The 17,901-nt window shown below is 35.8% G+C and overlaps 1 protein-coding gene and 3 pseudogenes across 3 annotated transcripts in view; 3 read left to right on the forward strand and 1 right to left on the reverse strand.

Annotated features, from left to right (window-relative positions):
• The window catches only part of RAD23B (RAD23 homolog B, nucleotide excision repair protein), a 44,555-nt gene that overhangs the window by 730 nt on the left and 25,924 nt on the right, over positions 1-17,901 (forward strand). For 2 of the 3 annotated variants that reach the window (XM_006906079.3, XM_025041455.1), the window contains exon 2: positions 16,799-16,880. In XM_006906079.3, the coding sequence (XP_006906141.1) occupies positions 16,799-16,880 (82 nt within the window). Of the gene's footprint in view, positions 1-790; positions 823-16,798; positions 16,881-17,901 lie in introns of those variants that run through there. The other variant, XM_025041459.1, reaches the window with a different exon arrangement.
• Positions 12,564-14,874, reverse strand: LOC107196668 (annotated as a pseudogene).
• LOC112473158 lies at positions 14,620-14,735 on the forward strand (annotated as a pseudogene).
• On the forward strand, positions 14,863-14,978 carry LOC112473165 (annotated as a pseudogene).

Consider the following 17,901-nt stretch of genomic DNA (forward strand, 5'->3'; position numbering starts at 1 on the left):
GCGCTGGTGGAAAGAGCCCAAGGCTCACCCGGGAGAGCGCAGCGAGCTTGGGGCTCGGGCCCCAGGCGTTGGATGAGGCCTGTGGGCTGCGGGCGCGGGCAGGGCCCGGGATGCCGGCCTCCGTAGAGTGCGGCCGTCAGCCACGAGCTTTGTGGCAGGAGTAAGGGGAAGCAGTGGCCGAACCCCAAACCCTAATGGCAGATAGCGTGGAGCAGACGCACGCGGGGTACAGGAGGCCCCGGCCTAGGAGCTCTCGTTAGTGGGTCCAGGCGGGGGGCGGTCAGAGTTTCCTTGGCGGTGGAACGGGGCACTCCGATGGGTGCATAGTCGGGGGAGGGAGATGTAGGCGTCGCCACTGTCCCTGCGTGGCCGGGTTTAGGCGCTAAGCTTTCGGTGGTAAAGGAGATAACTGTTTTTAAAAAGATAACAGGTTCCGTCAGCAGCAGAGTGAGTGGTGGGTAAGGTGAATTCTTTGCCCTCTTCCCCCCAGAATAGGCAACCCTTTTATTTACATTATATATGTACAGAGAGACAGAGAAAATCGTTTGGCTGCAGTTCTCCCGCCAAGGAACCGACGCATACATAGATTGCACTTTTAGGCCTGTTTGGTGATGAAGATTTTTTCTTCAGTGCTCTTCAAATCCAGGCTTAGACTCAACTCCTGATTAACGGGCCCTTTAGAAGTCTTAGAATTGTAGGAGTTGGAATCCTACATCCTCCTCTCACTCCCCAAATGATAGCATTTCAAGAGAGAAAACAAGAAAATAAAAGCTTTGAATCTCTTCTGCAGTTAAACCCTTGAACACTTCAGAAGTCCACGTGGTGAGTTCTCAGGCCATCTTCTCTGTGACTGCAAAAAGAGCCACTATGTTGAAATCAGTACAACTTTATGCCAAGAATCTGAAAATGCCATAAGTATAAATTTACTGCTTATGTTAGGGACTTGTCATTCTCTACACCGTTAAAATTGTCATAATACTAAATTTAAACGAACAACTTTCTGCTCACGTATATTTAAAAAAAAATAGTTAACTATTTTTGGTGGGGATTGAGGTGCTTGGTGTTAAATAGACCTGAGTTTCATTTGTGGCTTTGTAACTTATTTGCTGTGTACCTACCTTGCAGAGATGTGACGATTAAATGGTATTTAATTGGTGGTCAGTAAATAGAATTGATTATTCATCAGTGGATACCTTTGAGTGAAGACATATGTTTACCTCATTTAACGTGAAGTTTTCTATACTTTTAATTATTTAAGAAACAGTTTCCAATCTTTTTGGAAGTGTGGCACAAAATTATTTTATTTCAAGATATTTAATTATGTTTGGAAGTATGCTGTGCGATAAAATGTTATAGGTGCAGGGGATATCAATTATAGATCAGAAACCTCAGTGTCTTCAGAAGTAATTAACAACACCCTGTGGATTGGTATTACTAACAGAAATCAAATTCTTAAATATTTACTGCTTAGCGTGTATTAAAATAAGTTAGAGGATGAAAGTTAAAATGCAGCTGTCTAATGTTTTCAGGTAAAACTTGTAATAAAATATCTATTTGATTTTTGGTTTTTTGTAGTATTTAAATGTTGGTGCTGCAGGAACTTTACCAGCTAATAATATTCAGAATTAATTCCAGAATTATTGCAACAAAGGATTTTTTTTTTTTTAAATATCTGGGTTTGGTGAAGTTATTTAGTTACTTTCTGCATACAGCTCCACTGAAATATTTGTTCTATAAGATTTGTATAGCTCCTTCGACACTTTACATACATTATCTTAAGAGCTAATATTGTATTTGTATAGATTCTTAACTATATTTGCTATTTTCCAGTTTATTTCCAAGGCACTGTATTAGTTGTATGAATTATAAATATACTTTTAGAAGTATATTTTCAGAAAGCTCATTGTTATAGTGGCTTCTTTACCTTTTTTGTTGCTATTTGTCTAAATATAATTTTGTTGCTATTTACATAAATATAAAAACTAACAGTCTGGGCAAGAAATGAAAACATTTAATCAGTCGTATATGGAACATTTACATTAAAATGACTTGTAGGTTTTCATTATAATGGACTTAAATTTCAGAAATATTTTTCAAGATAGAAGTATTTTAATTCTATCTTTGTAGCAGTTTTTTTCAATTAATTTTTTTGGAGGTACAGAATATGAGACTAAAAACCAAAGATATTAGAAATAGGTCTAAAAATAGGAAAAAAATGGAATTTAGTGAGATCTGTAGGGTAATCCACATAAAATGAGAACAAATTTTGGTCTCTGAGATCTCCATTTTGCCTGTTCAAAGGTTTGTCCTTGTTTGATTTTTGGTTAGAATGAACTGAGGAAATTAACTTGAAATGACCAGTATAGAAACTCATGAGAGCTTGAGATGAGCAGCAGCAAAAAAACGAGTGAAAGGACTGAGAGATAAGGGAATGATGGAGTGATTCATCTATTGAACAAATATTAATGTTTAGTGAGCTTTGATTGGCAGGACTGGGGAGTATAGGGACTTGTGGGAATTGTCTGGATCTTCCGGAAACCTGATTGACCTAGTTGTATCTTAGAGCTGTACAGTTGGGGATGTACATGGTGAAAGAAGCAAGGGGATTTGTTTTTAAGGTGTTTGTATTTGCTTTAGTTTTTGAATGTTGAAAGTCCTCCCTTTTTTTTTTTTAAACTAACAAAACTTTAACAGCCATTTTGTACCATTAATTACCATGCACCACCTTTAGTGTTAACCATTGCAAAACAGTCTTTATTATAAAATTGTAGTGCATCTCCTCAAAATATTCAGATAATGTAGAAACAAAATGAGAAGGTGGGATGGGGAGACCATTGCTAAAAGAATATTCTTCACTCTGTGACGTTCTATTTTAAATAGATGAATTACTGTAAAAAAATTAGGAGAAATTTAAATAACCTATGTAATTAAAGCATTTTAAGATATCTAATAGACTGATACTCATACACAATTCTTAAAAATTCTAAAGGTTGGTGGTGTGGTGAACATCTAAGTGGAGTACACATCGTTTTTAAGCTCAGATCCAAAGTCTCTTAGTTTTTCGTATTGCCATTAAACCCATTCATCCATTTGGAATATGTTTTAGACTATGGTGTAAAGTATAAATCTAACTACTGGTGATGGATTAGAGAAGAAAAATTGAGATTATTGTAATACAGTACAGATTTTATTGTATCACTGAAAATGATGACAAGAAAAAGAGTATGTGGTATACAGATATAATCCTTTAATCATCTGCTAACCCCTGCCACTATGTGCTTTCAGTAACTGGGAAGAAAAAAAAAAAAACAGCAATAAGCTTGAAATGAAACTTTAAATGCACAAGCTAAAATGTGATTATATTACTATATAAGTGACACTAAAGCCGCTTATATATACTGGAAGTTTTTGAAGAGAATTGTAAAGATACAGTAGTTTTAATTACTGTAGACAGCATGTTTAGGGTGCTGTACAGTAATCTGCAAAGAATTACCTCCCTGTGCAGTTCACCTGTATAATGCTAGAGATTATGTTATAAAATATTGCTTTGATACTTGTTCTGCATATGGAATTTGCTAGCCATTATTTATTATTGAATTGTTTCTATTTTGGTTTATTGCATTTTAATATAGTTGTGCTCGAGATAGTGCCTTATTATAGAAGTTTCCTAGATTATTAAAACATGGAGTAGTAAATGTATTAAAATACCATACTGCAGAGGTGAAACTAAGGTTTCTTGGCATATTGGTATAACAAAATATGTGAAGTACCTGGGAAATCTCATAGGGTTTCCACCAGACTTTTGTTCTTTCTATACCTGGCATACAAGGCATTTAATAAAGATTTTTGAATGAATTGAATGCATTCTTATGGTGAACTGTCAAGTCAGTAATCCCTTTTGTTTGTATGCTGATTTATTTATATTTGTGAGTACTTAACAAAATGTCAGGTCCTGCTGTCATGGTGCACATATTTTAGCCAAATAAATCATTTAAAAAACAAATTTTAAAAACCAGATAATGGTAAGAGATATGTAGAGAATTGGAATAGGGTGAGGTAATGTGATCGTGTATGACTGAGTGGCTACTTTTAAATTGACTGGTTGCAGAAGACCTTTCTGAATAAAGTGACATTTAAACTGAGCTCTGAATAATACTAAGCACTCAGAGATGAAGAGAGGATTTTCCATAGGTAAAGACCTTTAAGAGAGTGTGTTTTGGGAATCAAAAAAGGCCTGTGCTGCTGATCTAGTAGGTGAGGTCAGGGAAGGGGAAGAGATTAGAGATTGGAGGGTTAGGTAAAGGGCCAGAGCCTGTTGGGTTTTGTAATCAACTGCGGGTTTTCAAGGTAAAATAGCCTTTGGGGGATTTTAAGCTGCATGGAGAATGGTAGGTAGGATGAGCAAGAGTGAAAGCAGTAGCCTTAAGCAGTTGAGGCTTTGACCAAGGAAGTAGAAGTGGAGTTATATGAAGAGAAGTGGATGGATCTGAGGTATGTTTGGGAGTGTAGAGTTGAGAGAATTTTTTGATGGGTTGGAGTGGGAAAATTAGGAAATCAAAGATAAAATTTAGATTTTGGTTGTATAAATTATGTAAATACTTGTGTTCTTTTTCTGAGATGTGGAGGGCTGGGAGAGGAGCAGGTTTGGGATGGGAACTCAAGACTTAAGTGTAAGATACCTATTAAACATCCAAGTGGAGATCACAAGGAGATTTGTTATGGATCTTGATTACAGAGAGAAGTTTAGGCTGGAGATAGAGACATGACAATAGGCAGGATATATGGTTAACTTCAGTCTATGGGACCAGATGAGATCATCCAATAGTCTTTTAATGTTCATTCCTTGAGAAAATTAAGCTCTAATGCCTGAAATATTCACTGTATGTAATTAACATCTGTGCTTTTAGAGTTGAGGAACCTTGCTGAAAATGTTGCTGCTGGGTAATAGGATGAGGCCTAGGTCTGAATCCTGGGTTGCTCTAACTTGTGAAGATTGAATAGTGAAGAGGTCAGTGAAGGAGTAACTTTTGAGGTAGGAAGAATCCAAGAAAAAAAAATGTTTCAAGTTAGGAGGAAAGGGTCAAATGTGTCTAATGATTGAGAAATCAAAAGTAAGATAAAAACAAAAGACCTGACCTTTGGTTTTGGCAACTTGGAGGTTATTAGCATCTCTGATGAGTAGTCTCTGAGGTGATGGGATCAGAAATTAGATTTGAGTGGATTGAAGAATGAATGGGAGATGTAGTGGAAATAGTACCTAAAGACATATATTGTTAATTATCCTCAACATTGTTCTTTTTCTTAGTGGAGCTGCTTTTCCCTGTAGGCTAAAAACGTGAAAATGATCACAATAATTCAGAGCTTATAGCATGTGGTAGACGTTATTTAAAAAAGAAACCCACACTAGAATTGTAAAAAGTATATAATAGTGTATGTTTTAAAAAGAAGAAAGGAAGACCACAGTGATTAGTCACTTGGCCTGGGGTCACATAGTCAATGACCTTGATAGTTTCAATAGCTCTGAAAGATGGTCTTGCCCATACCCTGGCTTTTTATTCTTTAATTTCTCATCTAGTGATCTTTCCTTCTACTCTTCCTCAGTTGTTCAGTCCCATGAGTATTAACTAGTGCATATCGCTACCATTAGCTGTAACTAAAATTATCTCTTTTTGATATCCTGCATTACTTTCCCTCTGATTCCAGTTCTAATGAGACCTATAATCCATTTTATTCATACTTCTTTTCACTGCTCTTCCCTACATGTTATCACTTTCACTCTTGCCCAGCTACAAGTAAGGCCAATGATTATAATCACCCTCTTGCAAGGGTCAGCATAGCATGTCTCTTTAGCCAGGAGTTTTGATCCTGGCTATAGCATTTGCTACATGACCTTGTGCAAGTTACCTAATTATGTGCTTGTTTCCTCATCTGTAAAATGAGAATACGGCCACTGAAAGTACTAACCTCATAGGGTTGTTTTGAAGATTACGTGAGTTTGAGATAATATACATAGAATGCTTAGAACCATGACAGTGTTTGGCAACATGGTCCACTCGCACATTGTTCTTGCTTCGAAAACCCCAAATGTGATTAAATTCAACTGTATGTTTGTGCTTGTACCTATGCAGCTAGAAGATGAACACTGACTTGTCTCACTTAAATTTATGAACATTAACCTTAACTAGGCCCTTACTTCTGCCTGATAGACATACATTTATTTCACTGGCCCATTCACTCTTTCACTGCTCCGTAGGCAGATTATCCTCCTTATTTTTCATACTATCTCTTTATTTTTAGCTGATGACCCTGCATTTCATATTTTATCGAAATTTTAGGTTTTATTGGGAATATAGAAACAATTGGGACAGAATTTTTACACGGGCCCACCAGAGCTACCTGCTAGTCTCCTTTTATTGTAGGTAGCTGTCTGTTGTGGATGGTGCCAAGGCCATTTCTCCACTTTGCTGCTGTGTCTTTGCTACTTTGTCATCTATGAAGGACATCACTCCATCAATTCTTTTTTTCCTCTTCTGCATCGATTTTTCCATTTCTAGAGTATACAAACATTTCTCTGATCTTAATAAAATCCTCCCTTGATACCTCATATCTCTTTAGCTACTGCCTCATTTCTCTGTTCTTCCTTACAGCAAAACTTAAGAGCAGCTCTGAGTGTTTACTTTTTCTGCGTCTTGCTCTCTTTCAAATACATCGTATCGTTTCTAAACTAGAGAGTTTTCTCCCACTTTGTAGTTGTCCTGTGTCCTTGAGCACAGTACTTACATCTCTTTTCTCATGAGTAAAAAGGAGTATAGTTGATGTGAAAATCAGGTAAAATCATGGATTTGAAAATTTTTAGTGAATTGTGAAATTAGAAATTTATGCAGTTTTTTAAAACAAATTCTGCTTTTATCAGTTTCTTATTGATCAATCTTTTTACTACCCTTTCTAAAAATGTGTGAATGAGGTATTCTCATTCTCTCAACTTGACGTAATCAGCAATTTCAAACAGTTTTTAAAAGCAGTGTTCTGCCTTTTTTAGCTTGGAAATTGTGCAGTTATTTGCTGGGTAATATATAAAATTTGTCACTTTTGGAAAGAATTGCCAAATTTAAGCCTGCCGTAGCACAGTGAATCCTGCCGAAGGACACCACACCATCTGTTCCCTCTAAGTTTAGGTAAATAAATTTTTTCTGTAGTGTCTCAAAGAGCTAATTTTATAGCTGAATGAGCTTTGTAAACACTTTAACTTTAAAACAGTGGTTCCCCAACCTTTTTGGCACCAGGGACTGGTGCTCCTATAAGAATCTACTGCCTGATGATCTGAGGTAGAGCTGAGGTGGTGATGCTAGTGCTGGGGAGCGGCTGCAAGTACAGATGCTTGCTTGCTCACTGCTCATCTCCTGCTTGCTCACTGCTCATCTCCTGCTTGCTCACTGCTCATCTCCTGCTTGCTCACTGCTCATCTCCTGCTCTGTGGCCCAGTTCCTGACAGGCCATGGACTGGTACCAGTACTGGTCCATGGCCCAGGGACCCCTGCTTTAAAATATTACATAAACTTTTTCCAGCAGAGGAGGTACACTGGCTACAAATAACTAATACATATGAACAGGTCCTAGATGCTTCAACAGGTAAATAAAAACTATTTGTCACTCACTCTCCCTTCCCCACACACTTCCGGTTGAATTAGGTAGGTGGCTTTTTGGTTGTACGTTAGATCCATTCTCTGCCTATTTAAAACTTTAAAAGTTACAGGTATCTTGGGAATTTCTACTTTTCTACTTCGTCTTCAAGCTCTGCCTGTTTTGGTCTTGTTGAAATCATACTTTTAGAAATATATTTTAGAATAGAATAGATTAAATTAGCATGAATTGGCTTAGCAGCCTAAATAGTTTCTGTGGGGAAAAATGGATATTTTCAATAGTAGATTTTGGGATCATAACCCTAATTTAAGAATGAATTGCCTGTCCATGTGTTATTAATATGTACATAAGTTATTCAATAAAAAAAAAAAAAATCACTTTTCTTATACTACGTTCTTTCATTCCCTGTGTCCAGTGGGGAGATTTTACCTATTATACTGAACTCAACTGATAGCTTTATAGTTGATTCCATTTTTAGAATTAGCAGGAACCTACTTTGGGGAGAAATTCAGGAAATACTCCTTGGTGCCTGTGCCAGTTTCTCAAATGGAGGGATACTTCCCAGTGAACTAAAAAGGAAAGGAAGAGCTTTATCCATAGTGTAAATCTGTGAAATCCCTTTGTAAACATATTTGGCTTTGGGACTCTCTTTCCTTTTGTTAATGGTTAATTACCAAAATTTAGTTGCTCTTTTTTTTTTTTTTTTTTTTAAATTTGCTAGTCTATGTAGTATTAGAACTACTGCCTCAGACTTTTCTTTTTTAATGAAATCTTCCCAAATTGCAGTATATTCTTGGGTAATACTAGTAAGCAGTGGTTGGGGGAGTGCAATGAGATTTTTTTCTTTTAAACTCTAAATTTTCTCTTAAATTACTAAAATAATGAAGTAAATAAAATAAAAAATGAAAGGCTTTGGGCCCCTCTGCTTTAAGTAACCACTGTGGACTCTGTATATACTTCTAGTCTTTTTTGTTTATACCTACATTTAATCCATAAACACAACTACACTGTTTGTTTTTAAAAAACCCATTGCTTAGCAATTCGCTTTTGTTCCATAAAAATAATTGTAAATATTTCATTCATTCATATGCACATGCATTCAGTGAATGCCTTGCATATGTAGACGTCATTCTTGTATTGCATAGTATTCAAATGAATGAATGCATGTGCAATAACGTATTTTACTATTTCACCATTGATGAACGTAGGATTTTCAGTATCACAAATAATGTAGTGGTGCACATATTTTATTCATATGTCTTTGAAGTGTTTGAGCATCTTTTTAGCACTGATTTCTAGATACAGAATTATCGAATCAAAAGCTGGCAGTTGCCTCAAAAAATGTCTACATCAGAGCTCACAAATATCAATGGTATTTGTTCACAAATACCAACTTGCATATGAGTAACTAGCCAGGATTCAAATAGAGATTAGCACAGATTAAATGAGTTAAATATTGTGAAGCTCTTTGTATACTGCCAGGCACATGGTAAGTACATGACACCTATGAGCTGTTATTATTCATTTAGCTGCTATGTTTCAGGGGTATTAAAGCTTGCATAATTCTTTTTTCTATGTATAGTAATAAGGGACAACGCAGTCACAACAGTAATGAGGAAAGCATATTGTAACATTGAAGAAGCTGGGTTATTATAAATATTCAATTGCTGATCTAATCAAGCAGTAGTTCTAGAAATCTTATGCGAAAGTGCTGTGTAAGAAGACTGACATGCAAAACATCATACTGTTCTCGGAGATATAAGATATTTTGATATCTGAAACATACAACTTAAATTTGTTGAATGAAAATGACTACTTTTAATGGTTGTTGGCCTGAATTAGGGTAGTGCCATGGGATACAATGTAGTGTTCACATTGGGAAATAGATGATGAGTCGGAACTGGATAAGTGATTTGATATGAGGAATATGGAAAAAAGAGACAAGCACCTTACAAGGGAATAGGATGAAAAAGGATAACCGATCAGCTTTTATGTTGGCACTTTTTAATAGACTGTAGGCATACCTTGAAGATACTGTAGGTTTGGTTCCAAACTATTGCAGTAAAGCGAGTTTCGCAGTAAAGTGTGTCGTAATCTTTCTGCTGATGGAAGGTCTTGCCTTTAATTCATAAAAATGCAACATCCATAAAGTGCATTAAAACTGTATTATTGTGATTGTCTCCCTTTTGGGGGGAAAAAAGCCATGTCAGCTATGTTTCATTTTGGGTATTGAGTATGTTTTTCTTTTAAAGTGCACAATTTCGTAAGGGAAGTTTGGCTAGAAAAAAGATTTGAATGTTAACCATGCTTTGTTTCTAGTTGTCAGTGATGAATTCCCATTCATTATCTAGGAAGTAATAACAAATGAAAGTTTTGTCTCTGCTTCTTGTTCATTAGCCTTGATTATTTACTGGGACTGTATTGCTCAGTTTTAGATCCATCCTGTTGAGATGATTTATTGGAATGAGAGCATTGACACGGAGCTTATCACAGTTATAGGAGTCATAACTGCATCTGTTGCTGGTCATAACTTTCCCAGGAGAAACCATGTACAGAGTTGGGACCTATTCCTTCTTTGCAACATCCAGAGAGATCTTTCTTTATAAACCATTTTAAAGTGTGCTCAATTTAATTGGGTCAGGGAAGATTTAGACAAAGTAGTCTAGAAATCATCCTTCAACAAAAAGAGTTAAAATGCCTGTGGGATATCTAGTAAAGGTGTCTAGGAGAGTTTGGGTATGCATAACTGAAAGGATATAACTGGGCTAGAGATACAGATGACATCTGGATGGTTATTAAAACTGTGAGTAGATGAGATGGATTATCTTGGAAGTTTATGTAGAGGAGAAGTTAGCTTTAGGCAAGACCCTGAGTAACAACACTAAAAGGGCGACCAAGGAAGAGGATTTCACAAAGGAGTAAACAGAGACGTAGGAGGAGAACCAGAAAAGAATAGTGTTGTAGAAGCCAGAGAAAGACAGTATGAAAAGGAGAGATAGGTCAGGTAAGGTAGGGAAGGACTAAGAAGTGTCTGATTATGATGTTGCTGAAATCAGTGATACTGGTAAATGCAATCTAAATGGAATTGTGGGAGTAGGCACTACTGGAGAAAATAAGCAAAAATGAGAACGAAGTCCATGCATCTGTTTATCAGCACTGTTTTGCACACTTGAGTAATAGGTGTAGGGTAACCAGTAAGTAATGTGGTGTGTAGTTAAAGTAAAAAATGCTTGAGACTAAGGGAAGGAGAGTAGCTGGCAGGAGACAAGGGGTTATGAGGTTTTTTGTTTTTAAGATGATGGAGAATTGGGTCTGTTTGTGAATAGAAAATGAACTGGCTTTGAGGAAGAAGTTGGAAATAAAGCGGGGGGAGGGTAGGAAAAAAATGAATCTAGCTAGATGCTGAAGAACACTGGAGGGAGAACCAGGGGACAGAGAAGAATTAAGTTTGAAAGAGAGGGATACTTGTTTTCTTTAGGAAGGAGATTAGGTGGATCTGAATGCAAAAATTAAAAAAAAAAAAGTGCCAGTGTAGTAGTAGAAAGTTGAGAATGAGATTTCTGATGTCTTCCATGTTTTAAATGAAGTAGGAAATGGTCATCTGTTGCTGGGGGTGAGAGATAGTGTTGGGAACAGATTTAGAGAGTGAGTGCAGGTTTGAAATACCTTCTTGGAAAATAGAGGAACAAGCTAACCAGAATAACAGGATTGAAGGTATCGTTCCTCTAATCGCACTTAGAAGACTATATAAATGTGGATGGGGAGTCAGATATGTGAGATTTAATGGTGAGATTTGTTAGCGAAGTGAGATAGGAGAGTGTGACTCCACAGAGTGGTTTAAATGTGATGACTACCGATAATTTAATTGTGTTGATCCAAATATGAAATTTTGCCTGGCAGGAGCAGCAGAAAGACAAGTCTGTGATATTAGGAAGAAAGTGATAGAAGCAGTGGCATTATTGTCTGTGCTATATAGAGCTGGCAGTAAAGGTCAAAATGAAAGTAGAGGCTCTAGGGACCAAAGTCTTATTAATGAGATGCAAGGCCAGGTGTAGTGAATTGGGAGAGCTGGTAGGAATGGGAGGTTGATTACATATTAAAAGAGAACAGTTTGGGGATAATAGGATTCAACCTATGTCCTGTGACTACTAGATGACTTAAGTGGATTGGAAGTAAAGATCATTTTGTTCAAGTTAAGGAACAATGCCAAAATTTTGACATTGTTCCAAAGTCTATATTTTCTTAGATACATTACCCTAAATGGTATTGCTGGGTCAAATGCCCCGTCCTTCCCACACCCCCCCACTCAATGACCAAAAAAGTTTAGGCATTTTGGCATATTGCCCTCAGAATATTTTATCATTTGATACTCATTCTGAGAATGTATCTCTTCACACTTAACACCAAGAATTGTTCAAGACAGTCTTTTCCAGTATGACAGCCTGTTGGACTAAAGATGTCTGACAATAAAATCTGTGCTTTTGGTTACTAATAACTTTGAACTTTTCTCTCCTATAGTGTAGTCGTGAATTGCCTGCGCCTGTCACATGTCCATTTTTCTGTTGTCACAAGAACCATTTTCTACCATTTTTAAATTTCTTTGATTCGTATTTTTCCTTTTCGTATTTGTCTTGTTATTTCTGTTCAAGTTGTATGCTTAGTTGATTAATTTTCCTTCTTTGTTTAATAATTAACACTTTAAGTGTCAGTTTGATTACTTTTTTAGCTAAACTTTATAGGTTCTCATTGTTATGTTCTTAATATTCTTTAATCATAGTTTTGTTTCTTTGAAGCACATGTGACTAGTAAATGATCGGAAGTGTTTTGTTATTATTTGTCCTACTTATGAAGGTTTTTTGTTGTTGTTATTCCCTCTTTTTTTTTTTTTACATACAAAGCTAGAGAGTGGACCCATTATTTAGGCTTTTAAAAATATTGAAATATTCCTGTGGCCTAAACTTTTAAAATATACTCTTGATGCTAGAAGTAAAAATACTTTCTGTTGGATAGAAAAAATACATGTATGTATCAGTTACATCAATCTTAATTGCCTACTCATCCTGACCTGTCAAGGAATGGGATTCTTGCTTATTTCTTTTACTTTTTGCTTCATATATTTCTTTTTTATTTCCTTTTTTCTTCACATATTTTTATGCTGTTAATTGACTCATTCAGCAAACAACAATCAAGCACTATGTGCTAAACTACTATGTACTGTTCTGAGAATTAGATTCACTCACAGTGACATGTTCTATTTTAATATGTAATTTGTGATTTTCACCAAACAAGCGATCATAGTTATAAATATTGCATCTCTTTTTCTTCTCCAAATAAAAAAGCATGGAAAGAAATTTATCATTTACCAGAGTGCTCTAACAAAGCTCTGTCACCACTCAGTTGACTTTGGGCAAGTCAGCATGTAAGATAGCAGTTCTCAAACTTTCTGTTTTCTGTACCCCTTTATACTTAAAAATTACTGAGGGCTCCAAGACAACTTTTCTCTCTGTGCTTGTATGTATGTATTTTTATTTTTATTTACTTTTATTAGCATTTATTTGATGCTGAACTTACTCCCCGGCCATAAGTTTTTGTTTCTTCAGTTTCTCTTCTGGGACATTTTTTTCTTTTGCGCAGCCTCCTCTACCGGTTTAGGAACAGTATGCTCTTTCTCTTTAAGGACCATCTCTCTGTGGCAAGGAGAGCTCATGCAGGGGTTAATCCGCCCACGAGCCTGTAAGTTCTGCGCTGCATCTCAGGAGCTTTGTTCACCTGGATGTGTTCAATGACCAGAGAGTCTCCATCTAAACCTTCAAGTTCAGCATTACTCTTTGCATTTTTAAGCACGTGCAGCAAAAATTCAGCACCCTTTCTGAGGCACCGACCCTGTGTCCAGCCCCACTGTTTGGCCTGGGCACACCTACCAACTCCATCATTGTTAGGACTGAATGGTACCCATTGCTTTTGTAAAGTGACATCCTTCAGATACTTGGTGGCTTTTCAGATATGCATACCCTTGATGGCCTGGGCAGTTTCATGAGTGTTCTTAAAGTGAACACAAAGATTCGAACCTCTTGATTTGCATGATTTTGTGCGGTTTTCTGGGTCAAGTAAATAGTGAACTATTTTCAGAAGTCTGCTTACGGGAAGAGAGTATGCTTGTATTTATTGATATTTACTGTATTAGAAATTTAAAACAATTTTTAAATGTTCATTTAAAAATAATAAACCCACTAAATGTTATAATTAATATATTTTTGCATGAAAAACTATTTTCCAAAACAATGAAAAACAGAAGACTGATGTTTTCCTTTTCTGCAAGTCTATTCAATGTTTGCCTAATAGAAGATAGATGGATTCACATCAGCTTCTGCATTTAGTCTTTTATGACATCACATGCTTTGTAGCCTTTAGAAAACTCAACTTAGGACAAGATGAGAGTGAAAAAAGAAATAATTTTTTTTGACCTGGCAGACCACCTGATAGGGTCTTAAGAACTTCCACGGCTTCCTGGACCACACCCTGAGAATCTCTGCTCTAGGCCTTAGCATCCATTAGCAATATAGTGGTTTAATTAGATGGTCTTTAAAGGTTTCTTTATCTCAGAAATTTGATAGCATCTCTTATTTCCCACTGTTATCATAAAGTGCTAACTGACTATATAGGTAAAATCAGAACTGTCAACAACATAAATGTTATTTAAAGCAAGACAAATATAGAGTTATTAAAGAAGTTGTAGACTCCTTGTACCTTTTTATTCTGAACCACAACCAGCATAGAGTTTACCGTTTACTAGAACAATATACTGAATTGGATATTACCATGGAATTTATATCCAGAGCTTACTGATATTGAGATCACATTTTCTGATTGCTTTTTTAAAAAGTTGTTATGGACGTAGTTCCATAATGTAGCAGTTAGCACGTCTGCTTTACATGCAGAATGTCTTGGGTTCACGCCCCAGTGGAGCCACAGTCCATGGTCTACAGCCATGCCACCCTGAACAAGCCTGATGTCTGATCTCAGAAGCCAAGCAGGGTCGGGCCTGGTTAGTACTTGGATGGGAGACTACCTAGGAAGACCAGGTGCTGTAGGCATAAATAATAATAAATAATTAAAAATAACAAAATAAAAAGGGATATGGTTCCATGGTGTAGCAGTTAGCGTATCTGCTTTACACGCAGAAGGTCCTGAGTTCACGCCCCGGTGGAGCCACAATCCATGGTCTATAGCCATGCCACCCTGAACAAGCCTGATGTCTGATCTCAGAAGCCAAGCAGGGTCGGGCCTGGTTAGTACTTGGATGGGAGACTACCTAGGAAGACCAGGTGCTATAGACATAAATAATAAAAAAATATATATATTTTTTAAAGTTACTTGTGTTTTACCTTTGAAATTCGGAACAGTAGAAAGTAGTGAGTTGAGATTCTTATGAATTCTACTCTAGGGACCATCAGAGTAGCATTGATGCTACTAACCCATTTTAGGAAGATCAAATGTAGCGAGGGCAATTTATATAGTGTTTGCAAAATACTCTGATCCAAAGTGTGAAGTCAGAAGAGCTGATTTTAGGTTTCAGCTACTACTTAATAGCAGTGTGATTTGGGGAGGAGATTTAACCTCTTTATTTCTATTTCTTCATCTATAAAATTAAGCGAATGATATTTGTCTTAGAGTTTTGAGGATTGTGTAAAAATGTGTGTTTTAATATATCTGAAGCTATATAAACATTACTATCTTTTTCGTTTTGGAAGAATACACTATCACTTTTTAATTGTACCCTCTCTTTGTATTCCTATCAGTTTTTCATCTAAAGCTTAGAACTATCAACTTAGACATTTTTCAGAAGTATTCTGGGAAAAAGAAGGAAATAGAATTTTCCCCCTTGTTTCTTGTTCCTTTAAAGTAATGAAGCTAGTTCCATTATTCTCCTTGCCTTTTTTTGCTCCTATGTCACTTTACTTTCTGATCAGTTAGTTTCAGAAATGTATTAGACTCGTTTTCTAAATACTTCATAATGAGTGTACTGGCATGCAATTTTAGGAATGGAAGAGACCATAAAGATCATCTACTACTATATTCCAGTCCTTCTTTAAAGATGAGTCTGATGCTGAGAGAAACTGAGCTATTTGTTCAAGATCATTTAAGTAGTTTTTGGCTGAACTTTGAGGCTTTGAAGCTGTGAAGCTGTGAAGCTGTGAAGCTTTTTTTATTTATGGATGTCCAGGCCCCATCTTCAGAAATTATGTGGGATTTTTTCCTTTCGTTTTGTTTTTTGTCTTTTAAGCTTTTATTTAAAAGCAATGCTCCATGGGGAATTTTAGGTCTTATTGAAAGCAGCCATGTCCATGGACTGTACATAGCCTTCAAAAGTAGTAATCTGCTCCTACAGCATATCTATTCCAACTTTATCATCTACTACACTCTGTATCGAAGGTTTTTAATTCCATACCCCACTAGAACTAGTTTAGAAGAGCCCAGATCAAGCCGTTTGCTTGAATGCTCCTGATGCACTCTTCTAACTTTGCCATATCTGTCTCGTGATCCCAAGGCTTCACATGTAATTAGATAGAAGACCTGACAACAAATGCAGGATTGTGGCTTTCTTTGACTCATACTGTACAAGCATATTTTTCTTAACCTTTTCGCTTCTTTGCTTTCCTACTCCTCATCAGATCCAAAGAGATCAATGTCATCATCGTCTTTACTCTTAAAACATTACCCGTTTTTAAAGCGAATCATTTTCCTTTTAACATTCACATTTAACTTTTATTATTGTTGTAGATGAGATCATTTTATTTCTTCGACCTTTTAGGTTAGATAACTTTACTTTCTTACTGTGTGGGAAATAAGCTCATAAACTTTATAATGAGAATCAAAATGCTTTGATGTTGAAACCCTCAAATAGATTTATCAAGTTAACTGGTAAAGTTTTTTAAAAATCTATGTGTCTGTAGCAAACAAAGTCTGTGGTAAACAAAGTTTATACCTATTGTGAATAATAACGAGTTCATAAAGAGTCTTGGTATAATATTGTAAAGAATGATCTTTAAGTTTCTGGAAGTATGAATATATATAAAAAATTTTTATTGTATCATTCAGATTCTGGATTGTCATTTGTTACTTAGACTCTTTCCAAAATCTTTTATTTTTCCTGTAGGTGAAAGCACTGAAAGAGAAGATTGAATCTGAAAAGGGGAAAGATGCCTTTCCTGTAGCAGGTCAAAAATTAATTTATGCAGGTATGGATTAAATACTGAAATGAATATGCCATTTTCTTCTTACAGTGACATTCTTTTAGATATCATCATCTTATGAGTTGTAGTGCATACAAATTGATTCTGTCAGAAACATGATTATACAGATGGAAACAGTAAACGAGCAGTCATTTGAATATATTAATATTCATTCCTCTTTATTCACATTTGCTTTGTATATTTCTCCATCTAATGATGTTAGTTTTGTTCATTTTCATCTTTTGTAAGTTTTTGTATTTTTAATTCATTTTTATTGAATAAATTTGATGTGTAACTGTGTAAGTTTAAAGTATACAGCATGTTTTGATACATTTACATATTGTAATATGATTGTTGTAAACACATTTGTGACAATTATAGTACAGTATTTTCTATATTTATTATACTGTGCATTAGCTCTCTCTGGCTTATTTACTAGTTACAAGTTCGTGCCCTTAAACACCATCACTCTTAGCCCCCCTTTACCACCAGTCCCCTAGTAACCACCATTTTACTCCTATTTTTTTTTACAAGTTTTAACTTTTTTAGATTTCACATTTAAGTGATACCATACAGTACTTATCTTTGAACTATCTCATTTAGCTTAATCTTCTCAAGCTCTATCCATCTTGTCAGAAATGGGAGGATATCTTCCTTTCTCATGACCAAATAGTCCATTGTGTACATGTACATCTTTTTTTAATCCATTCATCTTTGATGGGCACTTGGGTTGTTTCCATATCTTGGCTATTGTGAATAATACAGTAAACATGGGAGTGTTTATATCTTGTTGAAATCCTGTTTTCATTGGGTATATACCCAGAAATGAAATTGAAACCATTTATACTAATTATGTTTTTTGATGTACTTGAAATCATTCCTGTGAAATTAAATTTCAGTTTAACTCTTGTATAAAATAAAATGCCAAAATTGGCTGAAGAACGTAGAAAACCTTATTTATCAAAGAACACTATAAATAAGTGACAGGAAAAGATTAATATTCAGATTATATAAAGAGCTCTTAGAA

This window comes from Pteropus alecto, unplaced genomic scaffold, assembly GCF_000325575.1.
Source record: "Pteropus alecto unplaced genomic scaffold, ASM32557v1 scaffold111, whole genome shotgun sequence".
NCBI lineage: Eukaryota > Metazoa > Chordata > Mammalia > Chiroptera > Pteropodidae > Pteropus > Pteropus alecto.